The sequence below is a fragment of the Chrysochloris asiatica genome, unplaced genomic scaffold (genome assembly GCF_000296735.1).
Source record: "Chrysochloris asiatica unplaced genomic scaffold, ChrAsi1.0 scaffold00026, whole genome shotgun sequence".
Lineage (NCBI taxonomy): Eukaryota > Metazoa > Chordata > Mammalia > Afrosoricida > Chrysochloridae > Chrysochloris > Chrysochloris asiatica.
Genome location: NW_006408544.1, coordinates 18034795 through 18056795, shown reverse-complemented (window position 1 = coordinate 18056795; position 22001 = coordinate 18034795). Strand labels below are relative to the sequence as shown.

General features: G+C 38.1%; 1 protein-coding gene across 1 annotated transcript in view; it reads right to left on the bottom strand.

Annotated features, from left to right (window-relative positions):
* Nucleotides 1-22001, bottom strand: part of SCP2 (sterol carrier protein 2) — a 149290-nt gene that overhangs the window by 121084 nt on the left and 6205 nt on the right. Inside the window, exons 3-6 of the mRNA XM_006839863.1 lie at nucleotides 18744-18815; nucleotides 10582-10713; nucleotides 5745-5809; nucleotides 672-798 (exon numbers count right to left, since the gene is read on the bottom strand). Of these exons, the coding sequence (XP_006839926.1) occupies nucleotides 672-798; nucleotides 5745-5809; nucleotides 10582-10713; nucleotides 18744-18815 (396 nt within the window). The remainder of the gene's footprint in view (nucleotides 1-671; nucleotides 799-5744; nucleotides 5810-10581; nucleotides 10714-18743; nucleotides 18816-22001) is intronic.

The following is a 22001-nucleotide window of genomic DNA, read 5'->3' as shown; positions in this document are numbered from 1 at the left end:
TACTCCCAGATGATGTCTTTTACATATATATATATACATATATATACATATATATATATATACATACATACATACATATAGAGTCCTGGTGTGGCACTGTGGGTTAATGCGCCAGACTGCAAAGCCGTTTGAACTGCAGGGCCAGCGGTTCAAGCTCACCAGTTGCTCCTCGGAAACCCTATACAGAGTCACTGCAGGTCGGAACTGACTTGACTTGACAGCACTTAACAACAACAACACATATATGTGTGTGTGTGTGTGTGTGTGTATATACATACATACACACACACACACATACATATACATGTACATATGTATGTGTGCATATACATGTACATATGTATATGTATGTATGTACATATGTGTGTATGTACATGTACATGTGTGTGGTGTGCACGTGTGTGTGCATGTACATATGTGCGCGCACATGTAGTGTGTGTGTGTGTGTTTTGACTGACAACTAAATTCCACAGGGCCCATTTCTTCAACTTAACTTTTAAAACATTTTATATCTTAAGTATCCTAACATCTTCCACAATTCTTTAAGTGTTTATTAAATATGTATATTAAATATATATAGAACTAATCACAAGTTCTATATATACATATATATATATATATATATAAAACTCGTGATTAGTTTTTTTTGTTTTTCTTTAATTAAATCATACCATATTTGTCCATGTGCTCTTTTCCAGCATATCCAAACATCTGAGGAGCCAGTGGGTGTGAAGTTATTCCATATTTATTGATCAAGACTCCAACATGTTTATCAATTGGATTGGTCCTATCTGAAAACTAAGAGAGGAGAAAAAAATTAATTTTATAAGTAGCTGACAAGATAATTGTCTCTTTCAACTATTACAATGATACTTACACATTTGTTTAGTCTAAGAGCACAGTAAACGAAAAATAGCCAATATGAATAAACTCAGCAAGTGCTTTGAAGGAAAATATGAAGAGAAGAAAAAAAGAATCAAGTAACCGGAGACAAAATGGCTAGCAAATATCCCGTAGGTGCCAGTAACTATTCAGAAAAAACAGTGAACAAAACAGATAAAATTCCTGGTCCTCTGACACCTACAATGGGGAAAAGGAGTAAGAGCGATAGGGATAAAAATACACAAAAATTGTAAACAGTAATGCAATGCAGAAAGTAAATCTGAGTAAGGGGATAGAAACTGAAGTTAAGCACAACTTTATAGACAGTAGTCAGGTGAAGTCTCACTGGTAAAGTGATATTTGAGTAAAGATGTGAAAGGGTAAGAGGGTAACCTTGGAAGAATATTCTATATAGAGGGAATAACAAGAATAAAGACTTTAAAGCAGGAGTATGTTTGGGTGTCTGAGAAAAGGGGCAAATAAGGATTAGGATAAAGTGATACTCAGAAAGTTATATCTTCTTAAGTGTTTAATAACAAACTTGCTAGGAAAAAAAGCCTTGATTGGTATCATTTGCTGATTTTTACAGTGTAAATACTCCCACCATGGCCAATTTGAATCTATTCACATGATGTCACTGAAAGAGAAGATGGAAGGAGATGTGCATATTTGGAACTTGCAAACTGGTATAAGCCAGTACACATTAGTTCCAGCAAACCACTAATTTGAACCTAACCCTATCAATAACCATTGCATTAAAATGAAAAAGGATGGTTGATGATATTATTGTTGTTAATGTGCTGTTGAGTTGCTTCCAACTCATAGCAACCCTGAATAGAGTTTCCAAGAAGCAGCTGATGTGTCTGAACCACCGACTTGTGGTTAGCAGCCAGTGCTTATCCAACAGGGTCACATCAGGACTCTAATAAAAAGGATATAAACCCCAAAATTAAAAGACAACCTGTCACAATGTTTAAAACAAAACCCAATTATATGCTGCTTGTTGTTGTTGTTAGGTGCCATAATGTAGATTCCGATTAACAGCAACCCTATACACAACAGAACAAAACACCACCCGGTTCTGCATCATCCTCACAATTATTAACAGTTGAACCCATTGCTGCTGCCACTGTGTCAATTCACTTCATTGGAGGTATGCCTCTTTTTCACTGACCCTCCACTTTACCAACTATGATGTCCTTCTCCCAGAACTGGTCCAAAGTATGAGACACAAAGTCTTCCCGTTCTGGCTTCTAAGGGGCATTCTGGCTGTATTTCTTCCATCACAGATTTGTTTGTTCTTCTGGCAATCCATGGTTCTTTTATGTTAATATTCTTCTCCAGCACCATCTATCAAATATATCAATTTTTCTACAGTCTTCTTTACTCATTGTCCAACTTTCACAAGCATATGAGGGTGATGAAAGTAACACTGCTTTGATCAGACGTACCTTAGTCCTCAAACTGATATCATTGTTCTTTGCAATACGTTGCTTGATCTCTTGACTGCTGCTTCCATGAGTGTTGATAGTGGATCCAAGCAACCTGAAGCCTTTGACAACGTCAATATTTTCTCCATTTATCATGACTTTATTGGCCTGGCAGTGAGGAGTTTTGTTCTCTTCACATTAAGATGCAATCCACACTGAAGGCTGTGGTCTTTGATCTTCATCAGTAAGTATTTTAAGTCTTCTTCCCTTTCGGAAAGCAAGGTTGTATTATCTGAATATCACAAAGTGTTCATGAGTCTTCCTGCAATACCATGTTCTTCTTCAAATAATCCACTTTCTCTGATTATTAGCTCGGCATATAGATTGAGTAAGTATGATTAAAGAACACACCCTGACGCACATCATTTCTAATTTTAAACCATTCAGTGTCCCCATGTTTTGTTCGAATGACTGCCTTTTGGTCTATGCACAAGATCCTCATTGGCACAATTAAGTGTTCTTGAATACCCATTCTTCACAACGTTATCCATAGCTTGTTATGATCCACACAGTCGAAAGTCTCTGACTATTCAATAAAATGTAAATAAACATCTTTCTGGTATTCTCTGTTTCAGCCAAGATCCTTCTGACGTCAGCAATGATATCCCTAGATCCACATCCTCCACTGAATCGGCTTGAAACTTTAGCAATCCCCTATCTGTACTGCTGCAGTCATTTTTAAATTGTCTTTAGCAAAATTTTATTTGTGTGTGATATTAATAGTCTGATGATTTCCATATTCCATTGAATTACCACAATTATGGCTCTCTCCCAATCAGTAAGCGAGGCAGCTATCTTACAAAATTCTCAGCATGGATGAGTGAGTGCCTCCAGTGCTCCATCAGTTTAAGACATTTCCATTTTTATTCCATCAATTCCCAGAGCTTTGTTCTTTGCCAATTCCTTCAGTGCACCTTGAACTTCCTCCTGACTCTTGATCATATGCTACTTCTTGAAATGGTTGAACATTGATCACTTCTTTTTAGTACGACGACTATGTGTATTACTTCCATCTTCTTTTGATACTTTCCGCATCATTCAATATTTTGCCCAACTTACAGTGACCTTGTGAAAGATGAGGCCTTCTACTCCCGTAAGGATTTACACCCTCGGAAACCCTGTACAGGGTCGCTATGGGTCGGAAGCGACTCAAAGGCACTTAACAACAAACAACAACAACAACAGTGACCTTGTATGGGGTTTCCGAGGAGCAGCTGGTGAGCCTGAACCACTGACTTTGCGGTTCAAAGTGACCTTTCAGTCCAGTGCATTAACCCACAGCACCACACCTGGACTCCATTTGTTGCTGTTGTTAAGTGCTGTAGAGTTGGTTCCAACTCATAGCAACCCTGTATAGATAGGGTGGGTTTCCAAGGAGTGGCTAGTGAGCTTTGAACCACCAACCTTGCAACTCAAAACTGACCTTGCAGTCCAGCATACTAGACCACAGCACCACACCAAGACTCCGGGACTCCAAAGAATCCTTCAATATTACCAAGTTCAAGACTGAAATTTTTCTTCAGTTCTCTCAAGTTGAGAAATACTGAGTGTGTCCTTCCCTTTTGGTTTTCTAACTCCAGGTCTTTGAACATTTTATTACAATACTTGATTTTGGCTTCTCAAGCTGACCTTTGAAATTTTCTACTCAGTTCGTTTACCTCCTCATTTCTTCCATTTGCATTAGCATCTATCTGTATGCTGGAGAGCAACTTCCAGAGTCTCTTCTGACATCCATGCTGAATGTCTTCTTTTTTGACTTCTTAATCACCTTTTGTTTTCTTCCTGTATGGTGTTCTTGATGTCATCCCACAACTCTTCTGGTCTTCGGTCCTTAGTGTCTAATGCATCAAATCTGTTCTTCAGATGACCTCTAAATTCAGATGGAATATGTGCAAGGTCAAATTTTGGCTTTCATCAACTTGTTTTAATTTTCTTCAGCTTCACCCTGAAATTGCCTATGAGTAATTGAGGGTGTGTTCCACACCTGCTTCTGGCCCCAAATCCCAATTCAAATAAAACAACAGGAATAAGTAAAAGGATAAAAAAAGATATGCTTTTCTAATTCTGGGGCCCTGGTGTGGCACTGCAGGATAATGTGCTGGACTGTAAGGTCAGTTTGAACTACAAGGTCAGTAGTACAAACCCACCAGCCACTCCTCAGAAACCATAAATGGTTGCTATGGGTCAAAACTGACACAACAACACTTAACAATAACATTCTAAAGCTAATCAAAAAATTTTAAACCAGAGTTGTTGTTAAGTGCCATCGAGTCAGTCCCGACCCATAGCGACCCTGTATAGGGTTTCTGAGGAGCAGCTGGTGAGCTTGAACTGCTGACCTTGAGGTTCAAATTGACTTTGCAGTCCAGCATAAGATCAAAGAACATTACAAGGAATAAAAAGGGCTATTTCAGAATGAAGGAGTCAATTTGTAAAAGGATGCAATAATGCTAAATATTTAGAAACTTGTTATTTGAGCTCTAAATACATAAAGCAAAACCTGGTAAAATTAAAAGAATAAACAGACAAATCCAAATCCACAGATATACTTGTTGTTAAGGACCGTGGAATTGGTTCCAACTCTAAGCAACCCTGGATCCTGGTTTCCAAGGAGCAAATGGTGGGTTTGAACTGCTGACCTTATGTATTTGTAGGTGCTGCAAACATAGCCAAGGAGCCTGTTGTTGTTGTTTAGTGCTGTCAAGTTGGTTCCAACTCACAGCGACCCTGTATAGGGTTTCCAAGGGCGATCTGAACCACCAACCACGGCAGTTCAAACCAACCTTGGGGTCCAGTGCTTACCCTATAACAATTTCAGAAAAAAATCACTGAAGTTCTATTCATCTTAGTGTAATTTACAATAATAAGAAATTCTCTAAACACACAAAATAGGAGCAGCTCTAAGTGAACTACAATACAGCCATGTAATACATTGCAAAGCAGTCATCAAAAATTTGTTTACAAGGAATTTCTGACATGAAATAATACTCGTTATAATGCTACATGAAAAATGAAAGCTATCAAATTATGCATACAGCATACTCTTAATTTTTTTGATAAATTAGTAAACCTAAATAATGATTATCACTAAAGGTGATTATTTCTTTCATCTTTCTGTACTCTTCAATTTTCTATGACTTTTAAAGCAAGGGAAATCACATTTTAAGACAAGCAGCTCCAACAATTATATTCATGAAAATGTAAGAAGGGAACTATAAAAACCTGTATACCTTTTCAAACACATGTGCACATGCATATAAGTACTCATAAAAGTCTAGCATCTGTCATTCTAAATAACTAGGGATAAAACAGGCATTTTCTCCGTTGCCCTATGAACTATAAAAAGATTAGAAGAGACACAGAGACACTCACTTTTGATCCAAGGGATCCCAACTCCATCTTCTCAAACCCAAGAGCCAAGACACAATCTGCTATACCTTAAAAGGAAGTTGAGCATTTTTAAAAATCAAATATCCAAATATGCCAAATAAAATACCATTAAATTTTTCAATTTAAATAAGTATGACAGACAGCAAAGGAAAAAACTATTATAAACATAATCCTGCAATGAAATTAATACAAAAACAGCATCTGCAAGTAGATACATAAGTAGGCATGCAAACTAAACAGATGTGGACAGTGAATGCATGTACACCCACAAGTATATACAAAGGGGCTTCAAAAAGTTTGTCAAACGTGGAATTAAAAGATAACAAAATTTTTCCATGACCTTGTATAGATTTGGCAGAGGCTATCTCTAGTAGCATAGTGGTTACAAAACAGGCTGAGAACCTCACGGTCAACAGTTCAAAACTACCAGCTGTTCTGCAGGAGAAAGATGAGGTTTTCTGCTCCCGTAAAGATTTACGGTCTCGGAAATCCTGTACAGGGTCCCTATGGCACATAACCACCATCACCATCTCTACATGGGAGTCCTGGCGTGACGCTGTGGGCTAATGCGTCAGATTGTAAAGTCATTTGAACTGCAATGTCAGCGGTTCAAGCTCACCAGCTGCTCCTTGGAAACCCTACACAGGGTTGCTATGGGTGGGGACCAACTCGACGGCACTTAACAACAACAATTTCTACATAGGAGTCCTGGTGTGGTGCTGTGGGTTAATACTGCAAAAGTCATTTGAATCACAAGGTGGGTGGTTTAAGCTCACCAGTTACACCTTCCTTAGAAACCCTATACAGGGTCGCTATGGGTTGGAATCGACTCAATGGCACTTAACAACAATAAAATCTCTACATATGTATTTGGATGTGCTGTAAACATAGTCAAGAACCATGCTGTTGTTTAGTGCTGTCAATTCAATTCCAACTCATAGCAACCCTGAAGAGGGTTTCCCAGGAGTCACTGGTGAATTTGAACCACCAATCACAGTTCAAACTGACCTAGTGTCCAGTGCTTATCCTATAGCATCACACAAGGACTCCAGCCAAGAAGCATATAAGAGGCAAAGTTCTAAAAAATTTTAGCTATAAACAAACACATTGAAGGAATTAGTCAGGGGATTTGGGGACTTAGATCCACAGACTTGGGGGATATCCAGGTCAACTGGCCTAACACAGTCCACAAAGATAATGCTCTACATCTTACTATGGTGAGTAGCAACTGGGATCTTATATGCTTGCAAATAGTCATCTAAGATGCAACTATTGAGCTCTCTCTATCAACAGCAAAGAGTGTCGAAAATAAAAAACTCAAGGAAGCAGTTAGACCAAAGAATTAATGGAGCACATGACCCAAAGTTTCCTCAATCATGAAACCAGAAAGCTTAGATGGTGCCAGGTTACTATTACTCACTATTCTGATCAGGTTCACAATAGTGGACAGAAAGGGAGGAAAAAAAGCAGAATAAAATTCAAAATCATAAAAAAGATCAGACTTACGGGTCTGAGAGAGACTGATGGAATCCCTAAAACTGTGAGCCTTAGAATCCCTTCAAGCCTGAAATCAAACCCACTCCTGATGATCAAATGTCAGACAAACAATAAACAAGTCTATAAAGTAATAACACCAGGGAGGAATACATTCCTCAGAACAATCAGCCACATAAGACCAAAAGGGCAGCATGTGCCCAAAAACAAGTTCAGAAGGCAGGAAGGGGCAGGAAGAAGGGTAAAGGAAAATGAGACACCCAGAGAGGAAGCAGGAAGAGTGCTACTACACTAAGGGGATTATAAGCCACCAACCACCCCTGGGAAACCCTATACAGGGTCACTATGAGTAGGAACCTACTCGATGACACTTAACCACCACAATCAAGGTCACAAAACAAAATGCTAAATAGAAAACTAATTTGCAATACAGACAACAATAAAAAGCTAAAAAAAGAGAGAGATGGAGCATAAAAATAATTATGACAATTTACATGAAATTAAAAAATATAATCCTACAAAAATGTTTATAAGCGAAAATTGATAGAGAAAGAAATGTATATACTTCTGGATAAGAAGAAAATAATCAAGGTATTGAATTGTTTTGATTCTCAATGTTAAAATTTTTATTAATGTAGAAATATATTTTAGTAAAAATAAATGTTGTTGTTCAGTGCCGTCAAGTCGGTTCCAATGCACAGCGACCCTGTGTAAGGTTTCCAAGTGGCTGGTCCAGTGTCCAGTGTCATCCAAAACTCCAAAAATAAAATAAAAAGAAATTGCTAATTCTCAATTTAAAACAAAATTTAAAAGCTCCTGATGAAAATTTCAAATGAATGTTTTTGGAAGTTTACCTGTAAAATGATGTTAAAGTTCACTTGAAAGAAGGACAACAAATTTGCCAAAACTTTTCTAAAAGAAATAGCAAGGTGGGATGACAGGGGCCACTAACAGTATTAAACAGTAAGACATTCCCACTGCTATCAAGTCTATTCCAAATCAAGTAGGAATTAATCATTAAAACAATGGATATGGTACCCAGCTACCATGACCAACTGCTCTGAAAGGGATCATATTAGAAGGTTCCAGATAGAATAGGAGAAAATGTGAAATCAATCTCAAAGTTATATACATATGAAAAGACTGGGTTTACTGGCCAGAAAAAGACTGGAAGAACCTGAGACTATGACCCTTGACCACCCCTCGGGTCTGGATCAGAATTCACCTTCATGACCCAATTTTCAGTCAAACACTAGATAGGTGTACAAGGGGAACAACAACACTAGTAAGGTATGCTCTCCATGGAATGGTCAACCAATCATGATCAAAAGGACAACACTTACCTAAGGACAAAGTTGAAAAGGCTTAGAAAGGATGGTGCAATGAAAATAAAAGCCACAGGGAGGAATTGGGGAAAGCGTTGTTGCATGAAGCAGACTGCAATAATAGAAAAAAAAGTGTATGATTTTTTTAATGTAAAACTGATGAACTTCTCTATAAACCTTCACTCAACTCACAATAAAAAGTTTTTTAAAAATAACAACAAAAAAAAAAACACTAAGTAGTGGAACAGCAATCAACAACCATCTATCTTTTCTATTTTTGAATTATATAAATGTTATTACTGATTCCAAAAAATAATAATAAATTTAGTTGAGAAATGTTAATGATGGTGTAAAAGAAGACTCAATGATATGAGGAATATTCCATTGTAAAGTGTGAATAACAGGTCACAAAACATGTATCAACTAGGTTCCTATTTTAAGAGAAATTTATTTATGTATGCATATTCACACACATACATACCTGCTTAAGGATATATACCAAAACCAATGAAACAGAATACAGGGCCAAAAAAACCCTACAATATTTGAAAATATAGAACATGATATACACTCCAAAGAACTAAAAACGTATGGACACAAAGAGACTGTACACGAATGTTCACAGCGGCATTATTCTTAACAGCCAAAAAGTGGACACCACCCAAATGTTTATCAAAATGTGGTATATCCATACAATGAAATATTATTTAGGAATAAAAAGAAATAAAATACTGATACATACTACAACATGGTGTGGCACTGTGGGTTAATGCACCAGACTGCAAAGCCGTTTGAACTGCAAGGTCGGCAGTTCAAGTTCATCAGTTACTCCTTGAAAACCCTATACAGGGTCGCTATGGGTCAGAATCAACTCAATGACACTTAACAACTACAACATGGTTGGACCTTGAAAACATTATGCAAAGTGAAAGAAGCCAGATACAAAGTTGTATGATTCCACTCATTTTACTCAAAGCAGGTAAATCCATAGAGACAGAAAGAAGATTAGTAGTGCCTACGGGCTACAAGAAGGGGAGTGAGCGCTAACAAGTATGGGGTTTTCTTTATGGGATGATGAAGATGTCTTCAAATTAGATAATGGAAATGTTTACACAATTCTGTGAATATACTGAAAACCACTGAATTGTCCACTTTAAAGGACTGAATATTAAGATATGTGAGTTATATCTCAATAAAGCTGTTATTTCTTAAAAAGATATTATGGATTGAATTGTGTGACCAAAAATATGTGTTGACTTCCTAGGCTTTGTGCCTGTGAATGCGATCCTATTTGGAAATGGGAGTTTCTTTTGTTATGTTAATGTGTGCATACCAATTTAGGGTAGATCCTAAACTGAATCACTTCGGAGATATAAAAAGGCACAGAGATTCATATACAGGGAAAAGACAGAACACATGTAAGACTTGTCTACAAGCAAAGGAATGTCAAAGATCACCTGCAGACATAAGAAGCTAGAAGAGGATCACAGAAGGAATCGACCTGGCCCACACTCTGACTTGGACTTTTAGCCAACAGAACTGTGAGAAAATCAATTTTTGTTCTTTAGAGCTACTTACTTCTGGTTATTCTGTTAATGGCAGCACTAGGTAACGAAGACAAGGATATACATTATAAAGAATTACCTCTGACAGCTATACAGAGAAGTTATTAAAGAGGAACACTGACCCTGCATTTATTCAAATACACTAGACTAGTAAAGCCAGAATGCGCCTTAGAAGCCAGGATGGTGAGACTTTGTCTCTCATACTTGGGACATGTTGTCAGGAGGGACCAGTCCCGTAAAGGACATCAAGTCTCATAAAGTGCAGGGTCTGCGAAAGAAATGAAGACTCTCAACAAGATGGATTGACACAGTGGCAGCAGTTACAAGCATAAACATAACAATTGTGAGCACAGGACCAGGCAGTGTTTCGTTCTGTTGTGAATCAGAGCTGAGTTGATGGGACCTAACAACAAAAGACAAATAGGCATTCCTCACCTCCCTGAATCAGTTGCCGGCCCATAAACAAAGCAGTAGAACCCGTAGCACAATTATTGTTGACATTGATTATAGGAATTCCAGTCAATCCCAAACTGTGATAGATAGCTCTCTGCCCACAGGTAGAGTCACCTGTAAAGAAAAGAACAAAAACTGTTAATACCTGCAATCTGAAATAAGGGAGCTGCAGTGCAACATCATGCTACACTGTAGTTTTTCTCAGTATCACGGCTTTGCAAAGCATACAACATGGGCAGGCCAGTAAACACACTACTGACATCTTACTCAGAAACAGTTTTAGCACTAAGCATCATTTACTCTGCAAATATAAAAAATTCTCAAGTCACAAATATATATGTACAAAATATATATGTACAAAAGATAAGCAGTGGACTGCTAACCACAAGGTCAGTGATTCAAACCCACCAGCCGCTCCTTAGAAACCCTAAATAGGGTCACTATGAGTCGGAACCAACTTGATGCTGTTGTTGTTGTTAAGTGCCGTGGAGTCGGTTCCGACTCATAATGACCCTGCATAGGGTTTCCAAGGCTGAAATTCTTTACGGGAGCAGAAAGCCTCCTCTTTCTCCCACGGAACCACTGGTAGTTTCAAACTGCTGACCTTTCGGTTCACAGCCCAATTGGTAACCACTACACTACCAGAGCTCCTTAGAACCAACTTGATGGCACTTAAAAAAAAAAAAAAAAACAAAATTTTTTTTTTTTATTATTGTGAATTGAGTGAAAGTTTACAGGACAGATCATCAGTTTTACATTCAACAAATCATACACCTTGTTTCATTACAATGATTATAATCCCCTCCATGCACAATCAGTTAACAGTATTTCTCTCTATTCACTTTAACTCGTTTTTGTTTTGTTAAACACTCAGGCATATATAATAATTTACACCACCAAAGGGCAAATTCTGCAAGTCTGCCTCCTGGCTCCCAGCTCTTAGTCCCTCTCTTCCCATGAATCTAGAGTCCTCAGCTGTTTCCTCTCTCCATGTCCCCATCTCTGCCTCCATTTCTGGTGTTGCTGCTTCTCTGAATAAGGTCTCGCATTCCGCTTGTGCTCTTCTTCCTTGATGGTCCTAGGGTTCTTTGTTTCTGGACTGTAAGATTAACTACTCCCCCGTTTTTGTTATAAAACTTCTATCTTTACAACCGTGACAGTTGCAATTAGTCATTATAACCATTACTCACTACTGAATTATAAGAATCTTATCCCCATCTCTTTTAGTCAGACCCATCTAGATAAGAAGAAAACTATTCAATGGGGACTCTTTCTTCCCCCACACACTCTTAAACTAAACTCCCTCTTGAAACCATGTAAGCTAGTCATTTCATGCCTGTATCACCCCCTCAATTTAGGTAGCCAATGTCTACGTTGCCTGTCCCTATCTACCCTATGTACAGAGGGGATAGCACTGATACTTTATGAGAAGACTCCTTCCCTCTCTATTGGTATTTAGAGTCACTACCTCCATGAGTATAGGTCAAGTTCATCAAATTGTAGCAATTTACCCTTGTTTCCTTTATCAAAAATTTTTGTTGTTATTTTAGCTTCCTCTAGTCAAGTTCTGAATATCAAGCCATCGAGGCTAGGTCAAATGGGTACCATCTGCAAGTTTGGGTGTTCTTGTGCATCTCCCCTCACTTCATATCAGCTGGATGTTTCATTCTCAGCTATAGGCCTCTGTAGCTATGTTCTTGTCCATGGACTCAGGTGTCCCCAAGTCTCACCAAACTTTGGAACAACCAGACCTTCCTCTTCTCTCTCTCATCTCTAGGTCAATGGGACCCATTCCTTCATTGCTGCCTTTCCCCCCTTCTACTTACCAGTAGACCAATGTGGTAGCCAGCAAGCTTACATGCCTGCTTATGTGTTCCCTTTGAGTTTCAGTCTTAGAGGGGGAATAACAAACTTTTAAAATTTGTTTTTATATAATTTTATTTTGCTGTTGTTTCTGTTGGGAATATACACAGCAAAAATACACCAATACAACAGTTTCTACATGTGTCACTTAGTGACATTGATTACATTTTTCAAGGTGTGCAACCACTCTCACCTCATTTTCTGAGGGGTTCCTCCCCTTGTAACAAAAATTCAATTAATCCTAAGGTTCCTAACTAGTCTTCTGAGTTGCTATTGTCAACTGAATCAGTTATAAAGAGATCTTAAAAGAGTATAATGCCAAGACCTTTTACCGGTTAAGTTCACTATTCTTTAGTTTAACGATTTCAGGGGTTCATCTAATTTACATTTCTCCAATAAGTCTTGAATCCATAAGAATTTGAAAGTCTGTTCTGCATTTTTCCTCTTTTGATCAGGATTCCTCCATGGAATCTTCTACCAAAATGTTCAGTAATGGTAATCGGGCACTATCCAATTCTGATTTCACAGTAAAGGAAGCAGTTATTAGTGGAAACAATTAGTCATACATTGCACATCTTCTTTAAAATAATAAATAGGAGACTGGAGAAATGGTCAAGTAATAGTAAACAATTCAATGTGGCTAGGGAAATGTGAAAAAGGAAGCAATAGTTCATTAACATTTGACTGTCAGATATAAACCTTCAAAACCTTACTAACTGATTTAAAAGGCCCCATTTTTATTTAACTTAAAAGATCCTGTGTGCCACGGCATTCCAGGAAAATGGTGATCCAAGTTAAGTACAACGGACTCCTTCTCCCAAGTAACATGCCAACCAACAACAGACATGCTAAAGCAGCATGATGGGAACATCTGGAGGGACAGGCCCTCTGGGTAAACAGTAGAGTTTAGGACCTCCTTTTCAATAAATACATTTTGCAGCCCTTCACCCAGTAAATATTCCCTCGAGAATACACTTGGTATCTCGAGGAAAGAATCATGGACATAAACTAAAATTCATCAGTTGCAAAAAACAAAAAGTGAGAAATAAACTTAAAATTCCCAACAACAGGATACCATTACCACTACTAAACAAGCTGTAGTAAAGTCACAAGACTAGAATATCATGCAGCTGTTAAAAATGCTACAAAACACTGATGTACTAGTCATAATACTACAAAAAAAAATGGAAATAATCCAAGTATTCAATGTGGTATGTACATATCATGGAATATTATTCAGTCATAAAGATATAGAGGTTCTGATACATGCTACAACATGGATTACTCTTGAAAACATAGTAAGTTAGACAAAAAAGGACATTGTATAACCTGACTTAAATAAAATATCAAGGATAGTCAAATGCATAAAAACAAGTCTTCTAGAGGTTACTAGGGACAGAAGGAAGGGGAGAATGGGAGATATTAATTAAGGAAAACAGTGTTGTTGCTTAGTGCTGTAGAATTGTTTCCAACTCATAGAGATCCTGTATAGGGTTTCTCAGGAGCAGTTACTGGATTTGAACTGCTAACCTTTTAGTTCAAACTGACCTTGCAGGGATTATCCTATAGCACCACATGGGAGTGATAAAAGCGTTTAGAAATGAATATTGATGATGGTTGCATAACATGGTAAATGTAATTAATGTCTCTGAATTATACACTTAAAACTGGTTAAAATGGCAAAATTGTGTGTGTGTATATGTATACACACATATATATGTTGTTGGTGTTAAGTGCTGCCAAATCAGCTCTGACTCATAGCAACACTGTATAGGGTTTCCAAGGAGCAGCTCGTGAGTTTGAACCACTGACCTTGTGGTTAAAACTGACCTGAGAGTCCTGGGCATTATCCTACAGCAACACACATATACCACCATTTTTTAAAATGCTATAAAAAAAAAAGCTGAGACTATCCATGAACAGGACATACATTAAACAAATTATCATAGATATATATATGCCATGGAACATTATAACACTGTTGTTTTTGCTGTTAAGTGCCATTAAGTTGGTTCCGAACCACAGTGACCCTGTGTAGGGTGTCTGAGGAGCAACAGGTAAGCTTGAACTGCTGACACTGTGGTTCAAATCGACTTTGCAGTCCAGTGTATTAACCCACAGTGCCACACCAGGACTCCACAATAACACTACATTACCATAAAAATTTTTAAAACACAGACCAAGGAAGCCTTTTATGACACAATTCAGAATAGTCATCAAAAATGATCAATTTATAAAAAGATACAAAATACAATGTGTATGTCATATTACAATCTGTCTAAGAAAAGCTAAGGAAAGGGTGAAATTGCACATCACACGCCAGTTGGTGTGTGCACACATCTAATGTGGAACACTACACTACAATGTGGTAAAACTGGTTGCCGAAGGGAAGGGAGCCACAGGACAGGGGGATGGGAATAAAACTGAGACTTTCCACTCTACAACCACCCTTCTTGTGTATTTTTTGAATCATATAAATGTATTCTCTATTCCAAAATAATAACAAACTTAATTGAAAAATGGTACTGATGGTATTAAGAAGCCTTATGAAATGAGAACTGTTCAACAGGAAAATGGGAAAAACAGGTTTCAGAAAGTATGTATACGAAGATCCTATTTCCTTTAAGAGAAACTATTGTTGTCAAGTGACATTGAGTCAGTTTTGACTCATAGGGACCCTGTACAGGGTTTCCAAAGGAGTAGCTGGTGAATTTGAACCACGGAACTTGCTGTTGAAACCACCTTTCAGTCCAGTGCTTTATCCCACAGCACCATACCATGACTCCAATTAACACATGCATATCCACAAAAACCACACCACTGAAGGATGTGTACCAAAACACTAATGGTGGTAATCTCTGGATAATGGGATTACAGGTCATTTATTTCTTCTTGTGCTTTTCTGTGGCTTCCTTTTTCTATTTTAGACAATTGTTTTATATTATTTTTCTAATCAGAAAACAAATGCTACTGAAAAACTTCGTCATGGACAAAAATGTCAACAAATATGTATTCTAAAATAACAAAGAGTAAAAATTTATCTCCTAAACAGCAATTATTCTTACCTAGTAGAACTACAGGTAATTTCTTCTTTTTTAAAGATATAAAAAATGTCTTAAATTTATTTCCAATTGGACATGAAGCTGAATGAAATTAGCTAATCACAAAAGGATAAACCATGTATGAAAAGTTTTTCATGCTAAAAGAAATCATCTATGACAGGTACCAGGGGCGGGAGAGAAGGGATAGCAAATTACTGGCTAGAGGGTGACAGGAAAGGCAATATACAACACAGAAAGGTTGGCAGAAGAATGATGAAGGCAGGAAAAGACAGAGAGGAGTGCAAGAGTTAAAGGGAATAGACGTAAATACTGCTATACATATAATCCTGCAAAAACACTGATCTGTGGGTAGATACATGGATATACACACAGGCTGCTGAATGTGACAGGGAGAGTAGAAGCATACCCACAAATATATAAAGGTTTGACAGATGATATTTGTACATGGGTATTTACCTTTGCTGTAAACATATCTAAGAACTGGTGGAGCATACAGGGGACAAGACAAAGTCAAATGTTGTAATGAGATGTGCAATGATCTGAAGTTAGAAAACCAAAATGGAAGAACACACTCAGCATTTTTCAAACTGAGAGAACTAAAGAAAAAATTCAAGCCTCAGCTTTCGTTATTGAATGATTCTCTGGCAAATTATTGAATAATGCAGAAAGCATCAAAAGAAGATGGAAGGAATACAGAGTCACTGTGCCAAAATGAAATGATTGATGTTCAACCATTTCAAGAGGTAGCATATGATCAAGAGCCAATAATACTGAAGGAAGAAGTTCAAGTGTATTGAAGGAAATGGCAAAGAACAAAGCACCGGGAATTGAAAGAATTGAAATCTTTGAACAACGTGAGGCACTCACTCATCTGTGTCAAAAAATTTGGAAGCCAACTGAAAGGAAGAGATCCATATTTGTGTCCATTCCAAAGAGAGGTGACTCAATGGAATGTGGAAATTATCAAACAGTATCTTTGATATCCCATGCAAGGAACGTTTTATTAAAGGTAATACAGAAACAGTTGCAACCATACATTTACAGAGAACTTCCAGAGGGTCAAGCCAGATTCAGAAGAGGATGTGAAACAAGGGATATCATTCCTGACATCAGATGAATCTTGACTGAAAGCAGGGAATATCAGAAAGAAGTTTACCTGTGCTTTATTGACTTTGCAAAGGCTTTCGATTGTGTGGCTCATGATAAGCTATGGACAATATTGCGAAGTATGAGTACAGAACACTTAATTGTGCTCATGAGGATGGACCAAGAGGCAGTTGTTCGAACAGAACATAGGAACACTGAATGATTTAAAATTAAGAAAGGTGTGTAACAGTGTTGTATTCTTTCACCAAACTTGTTCAACATGTATGCTGAGCAAACAATCCAAGAAGCTGGGTTATATGAAGAAAACCGTGGCATCAAGATTGGAGGAAGACTCATAAACGACCTGCGATATGCAGATGATACAACCTTGCTTACTGAAAGTGAAGAGGACTTAAAATACTTATTGATAAAGATCAAAGAGCACAGCCTTCGGTATGGATTACATCTCAATATAAAGAAAACAAAAATCCTCACCACTGGACCAATAAACAACATTCTCATCAACAGGAAAAGATTGAAGTTGTCAAGGACCTTATTTTTCTTGGATCAACCACCAACACTCATGGAATCAGCAGTCAAGAAATCAAACGATGTACTGCATTTGGAAAATCTGCTGCACAGTACCTTTTTAAAGTGTTGACAAGCAAAGATGTCAGCTTGAGGACTAAGGCGTGCCTGACCCTAGCCATGGTATCTTCAATAACCTCATATGCATGTGAAAGCTGGACAGTGAATAAGGAATATCATAGAAAAATTGATGCATTTGAGTTATGGTGTAGGAGGAGAATATTGAAAGTGCCATGGGCTGCCAAAAGAAGTGCAGCCAGAGTGCTCCTTGGAGGCCAAGATGGCCAAACTTCGTCTCTCATACTTCAGACATATTGTCAGGAGGGACCAGTCGTTGGAGAATGATATCGTGTTTGGTAAGGTGGAGGGTCAGAGAAAAAGAGGAAGACCCCAGAGAGATGGATTGGCAAAGTGGCAGCATCAATGGGCTCAAGCGTGGCAACAGTTGTGAGGTTGGTCCAGGACCAAGCAGTGTTTCATTCTGTTGTGCATAAGGTCACTATGAGTCGGTACCGACTCAACGGCACCTAACAACAACAACAGGGGACAAAATTATGAAAACTTCTTAAGCATTACCACACACCTAGAGGGAATGAGTTGCTAGGCACAAGGCTCAGGACCACAGTCTTGGAGGACACCAAGGTCACTTAGCAATATATAATTCATAAAGACAGTGTCCTACATCCTACTTCGGTGAGTACAACTAGGATCTTAAAAGCTCATGAGTGGCCATCTAAGGTGCAAACTCTTGGTCTCTTCCTGCATGGAAGAAAGAAGAGAGGTAAAAACTTAAGACACTAGGAATTAGTCCAGTGGACTAAATCAAACATGTGAACAACAGTATCTTTGAAGAACTATATGGTGCCCAGCTACCATTACCAACTGTTCTGAAAGAGATCACATTAGAAGAATCCTGGAGAGAGTGGGAGAAAATGTGGGGGAAAACTCAAAACTATAAAAAGACCAGGCTTACTAGTAAGAAAGAGACTGGAGTAACCCAACACTATGGCCCTTGGTTACCCTTGGACCTGAAACTGAACTCACTATCATGGTTCAATTTTCAGCCAAGAAGTAGAGAGGTACATGGGGGAAAAACAATTACTAGTGAGGTATGCCCACCATGGAATGGTCAACCACTCAATATCAAAAGGGCAGCATTTACCTAAGGACAAAATTCAGAAAGGTTGGAAAAGAAGGAGGAATGGAGATAAGAATCCAGGAAGGAAGTGGAATACGTGATGGTACATTGGGGGGGAATTACAATCATTGAAATGAATGTAAAAATGGTGATTTACTCTGTAAACCTTTATTTGCTCTGTAAACCTTCAATTTACAATAAAAAGTTTCTTTAAAAAAAGGAATCTCCTGTTTGTCTATATAATAATGGCAAAAAAATAAACAAGGCTGCCGCTAAGAGAAACCTATGAATTATTGATTTTGAGATTCTGAGTTTTGAGGGTGAAAATTCACAAATACTTCCATGATGTTTATGTAGTTGCTTATAAATTTAGGTGAATAATTTTTAGAATATATAGTTTCACATACCATAAACATATCCAACACATGCCTGTTCCACTGCTGTATACGGGATCCGTGCATCAGCCAAAGCCTTCTGGCCTACAAGAACAAAAAAATTTTTTATTAAAAAAGCATCTTGAGTATTTACTGGTAAAAATTAAGTCTAGCATTTTCCCACAATAAATCTATCTGTATGCAGTCTATACCCAATTCAAATGCCAAATCCTTCACCAAATCATAACAGATTTCTCGTTTCAGGACTAATCATTTCTTTCTCTACACTATGGTCGTACTTTTCCAAAAGCCTCCTTTTGTCATATTTACCATTGTTTATCCTTGATGTACACTGAGCTATGTTGCTGTTGTTGTTGTTGTTGTTGCTAATTGCCATGGAGTCAATTCTGACCCATAGCGACTCCATGTAGACAAAGTCGAACTTTGCTCCAGAGAATTTTCAAGGCTTTGAATTTTAGAAGAAGAGCTCCAGCCTATATTCCAAGGCCTATATCTGGATGGGTTTGAACCATTAATCTTTTGGCTTAACCACTGATACCACACAGGAATCCCTACATCTAACTATAAATGTATTTAGTCCCAAGAATCTAAAAGCTCTGTAAAGGCAAGGTCCTTGATTTATTGTCTGTGTCTCCACCACACATCCAGATGGCAAAATGAGACAGAATGGGGGTAAGGAAGTAGAGAGAAGGTTGAGGAGACAAATATGTCCATCTCTCAAAGACAGGATCAAAAAATCATCCTGTCTGTGGAATAAGAAATGCAACTTTAAGAATACTATCCCGGAACCGACGGCACTTAACAACAACAACAACATCCATGAGAGAACAAACAAGATGGCGGATCAGTAAAAGTACAGTGAGGAGCTCCGTCAGCAACAACACAGAATAACGGACCTAATAGGTTCAGAGGATGGTGCCAGAACTCTGAACCACATATAAAGGAATATTAAGAAGGCTGGAAGGCTTATAGCTAGCAGAAGCAAGAAATACATTACTTTCTAATTCAAGATGTTTAGCTGCTCCCAGAGCCGCCATCTTGGGTGATACCAAACAAGGGAAGGATCAGAGCAGCCATGGATGGCTGACAGAACTGCAGAGATAACGGTGTAAACATTCTTTTTTTAAATCTGTTCATTGGTCTCTCGCTGTCTGCGCACCTCCATTCTGGTGACTAGAGGGGGTGCCTGAGAGAGTAGACACACCAACCCCCCCACCACCCCTAGAGGGTTCTACTACACATGCACAGATCTTCTCGAAATTTAAAGTGACAGTTTCCACTTAAAACCAAATGGCAGTGCAAAACAGCCACAGCCAGCCCTGAACTGTTTATCACTAGGGAAAAGGCCTGAACGGGGATTGTGGAGCAGGACAGGCAGACTAAAAAGGAAACAGACCAAATTAAATTCTGAGTTACGTCACAACGGCCAACAGTGGCTTCTGAAATTCTCAGGAAGAAGAGTGAAAAGGGAAGTGCATCTCCTGATCACATCTATCTGGAGGCAATCAGAAAGCATAAAAAAAATACCAAAATACACACCTATCTAAGTATTAAGGCCACAGATAACTCCTGAATATGCCCCCAAAACAGAAACAGATGACCATATCTGCACATATCCAGAAACGAGATAAAGTGACTGAGACAAAGGAGCTGGAAGTAAACCTACACTCCATACTGGAAGAGGGGAAGGCTTTGGAAATGCCTGAGAAGGAATTCAGAAAAATGACTATAAAATGTATCAAAACACTATACAATGGAGTTGAAAAAAATAAGGAAGAAGTCAGGAAAGTACTACAGGAACAATCAAATAAGATACAGCACTGGAAACAATTCAAAACCTACAGAAAGAGGTCCAAATGATTAATAATAGAATATCAAAAATGGACAATACACTGAAGGGCAAAGGAGTAGAACTGAAGAGATAGAAGCCAGAACTAGTAAGCTAGAAGATAAATCTCTCAACACTACTAAGATAGAAGAGCAAGCACAAAAAGTGATAAAAAAAAAAATCTGAAGAAGGCCTGCGATTCATGTTGGACAATATGAAGAGAAATAACTTAAGAATTATCGGCATTCTAGAACAGGAAGAATCACAGAAGTCCACAGAGGAGATAGTTGAAGAACTTCTGGAAGAAAATTTTCCAAACATCCTGAAAAATGAAAAGATAAGCATTCAAGAAGTTCAATGAACCCCAGGAAGGACAGACCCTAAAAGACAATCACCAAGACACATAATAATCAAGCTCTCCAAAATCAAAGATAAGGACATTATCCTGAAAGCAGCTAGGGAAAAGAGAAGTGTAACATACAAAGGCAAGCAAATCAGATTAAGCTAGGATCTCTCAACAGAAACCATGCAGGCAAGAAGGCAATGGGGAGACATATATAAAACACTGAAAGAAAAAAAACTGCCAAACAATAATCCTATCAAACCAACAAAGCTGTCATTTAAATATAATGGTGTAATAAAAACATTCCAGGATAAACAGAAGCTAAAGGATTTTTGCCAAAGCCAACCCTGCTATGAAAAACATCCTAAGGGAAGTTCTGTGGACTGAGAACCAACAAGAACAAAAAGAACCAGAGAATGACGTATGTGACAAATGGAAGAGTCAAGAACAGAATAAAATTATAAGAACAGAGGATCTGAGAGGTCAGTCTATGATCAAAACAATTACAATGTGAAAGGTAAACATAGAGGAACAGAGATCCAGGTGGTGAGAAGGTCAGGTAGATTACAGGATAAAATAGACTGTCTTAAATAGAGGGAAGAGTTAATGGAATATAAGGTAACCACAACAGTGGGGTTGGGGTGGGGGGGTTAGTTCAGCTGTTGGGGAGGGCAATACAAGAAGGGGGAGGAGGTGGAAGAACAAGATAGATAGAGGAACACTGAGACCAGTTTGCATGGCTTAAGTGGAATAGAGGTTAACAGTGATGCATGCTCAACCTTGGAACAACAGGGCTCTGTGATACAGGGATTTAGAAACGTTTGAAGAGGGGAAATAATACTAAAATGCTTGACTGCCTTATGAATATTGGTTTCCCTTACCTACTATTATAAAATAGATACTTGAGTGGGATAGAAAGGAATGTTGGGAAACATGATTACAGAAAGCTTGTAAGCCCGTCTTCAGCCTATAACTGATTGGAATACCTAAAAGGGATTCTAGAACTTGCCCAGTGAAATAGACCTCTTGAAAAACCTTTGGAGCATATAGGACCTTAGGTGGAATCCTGAATCCCATCCAGAACACGCTCAGCATTTCT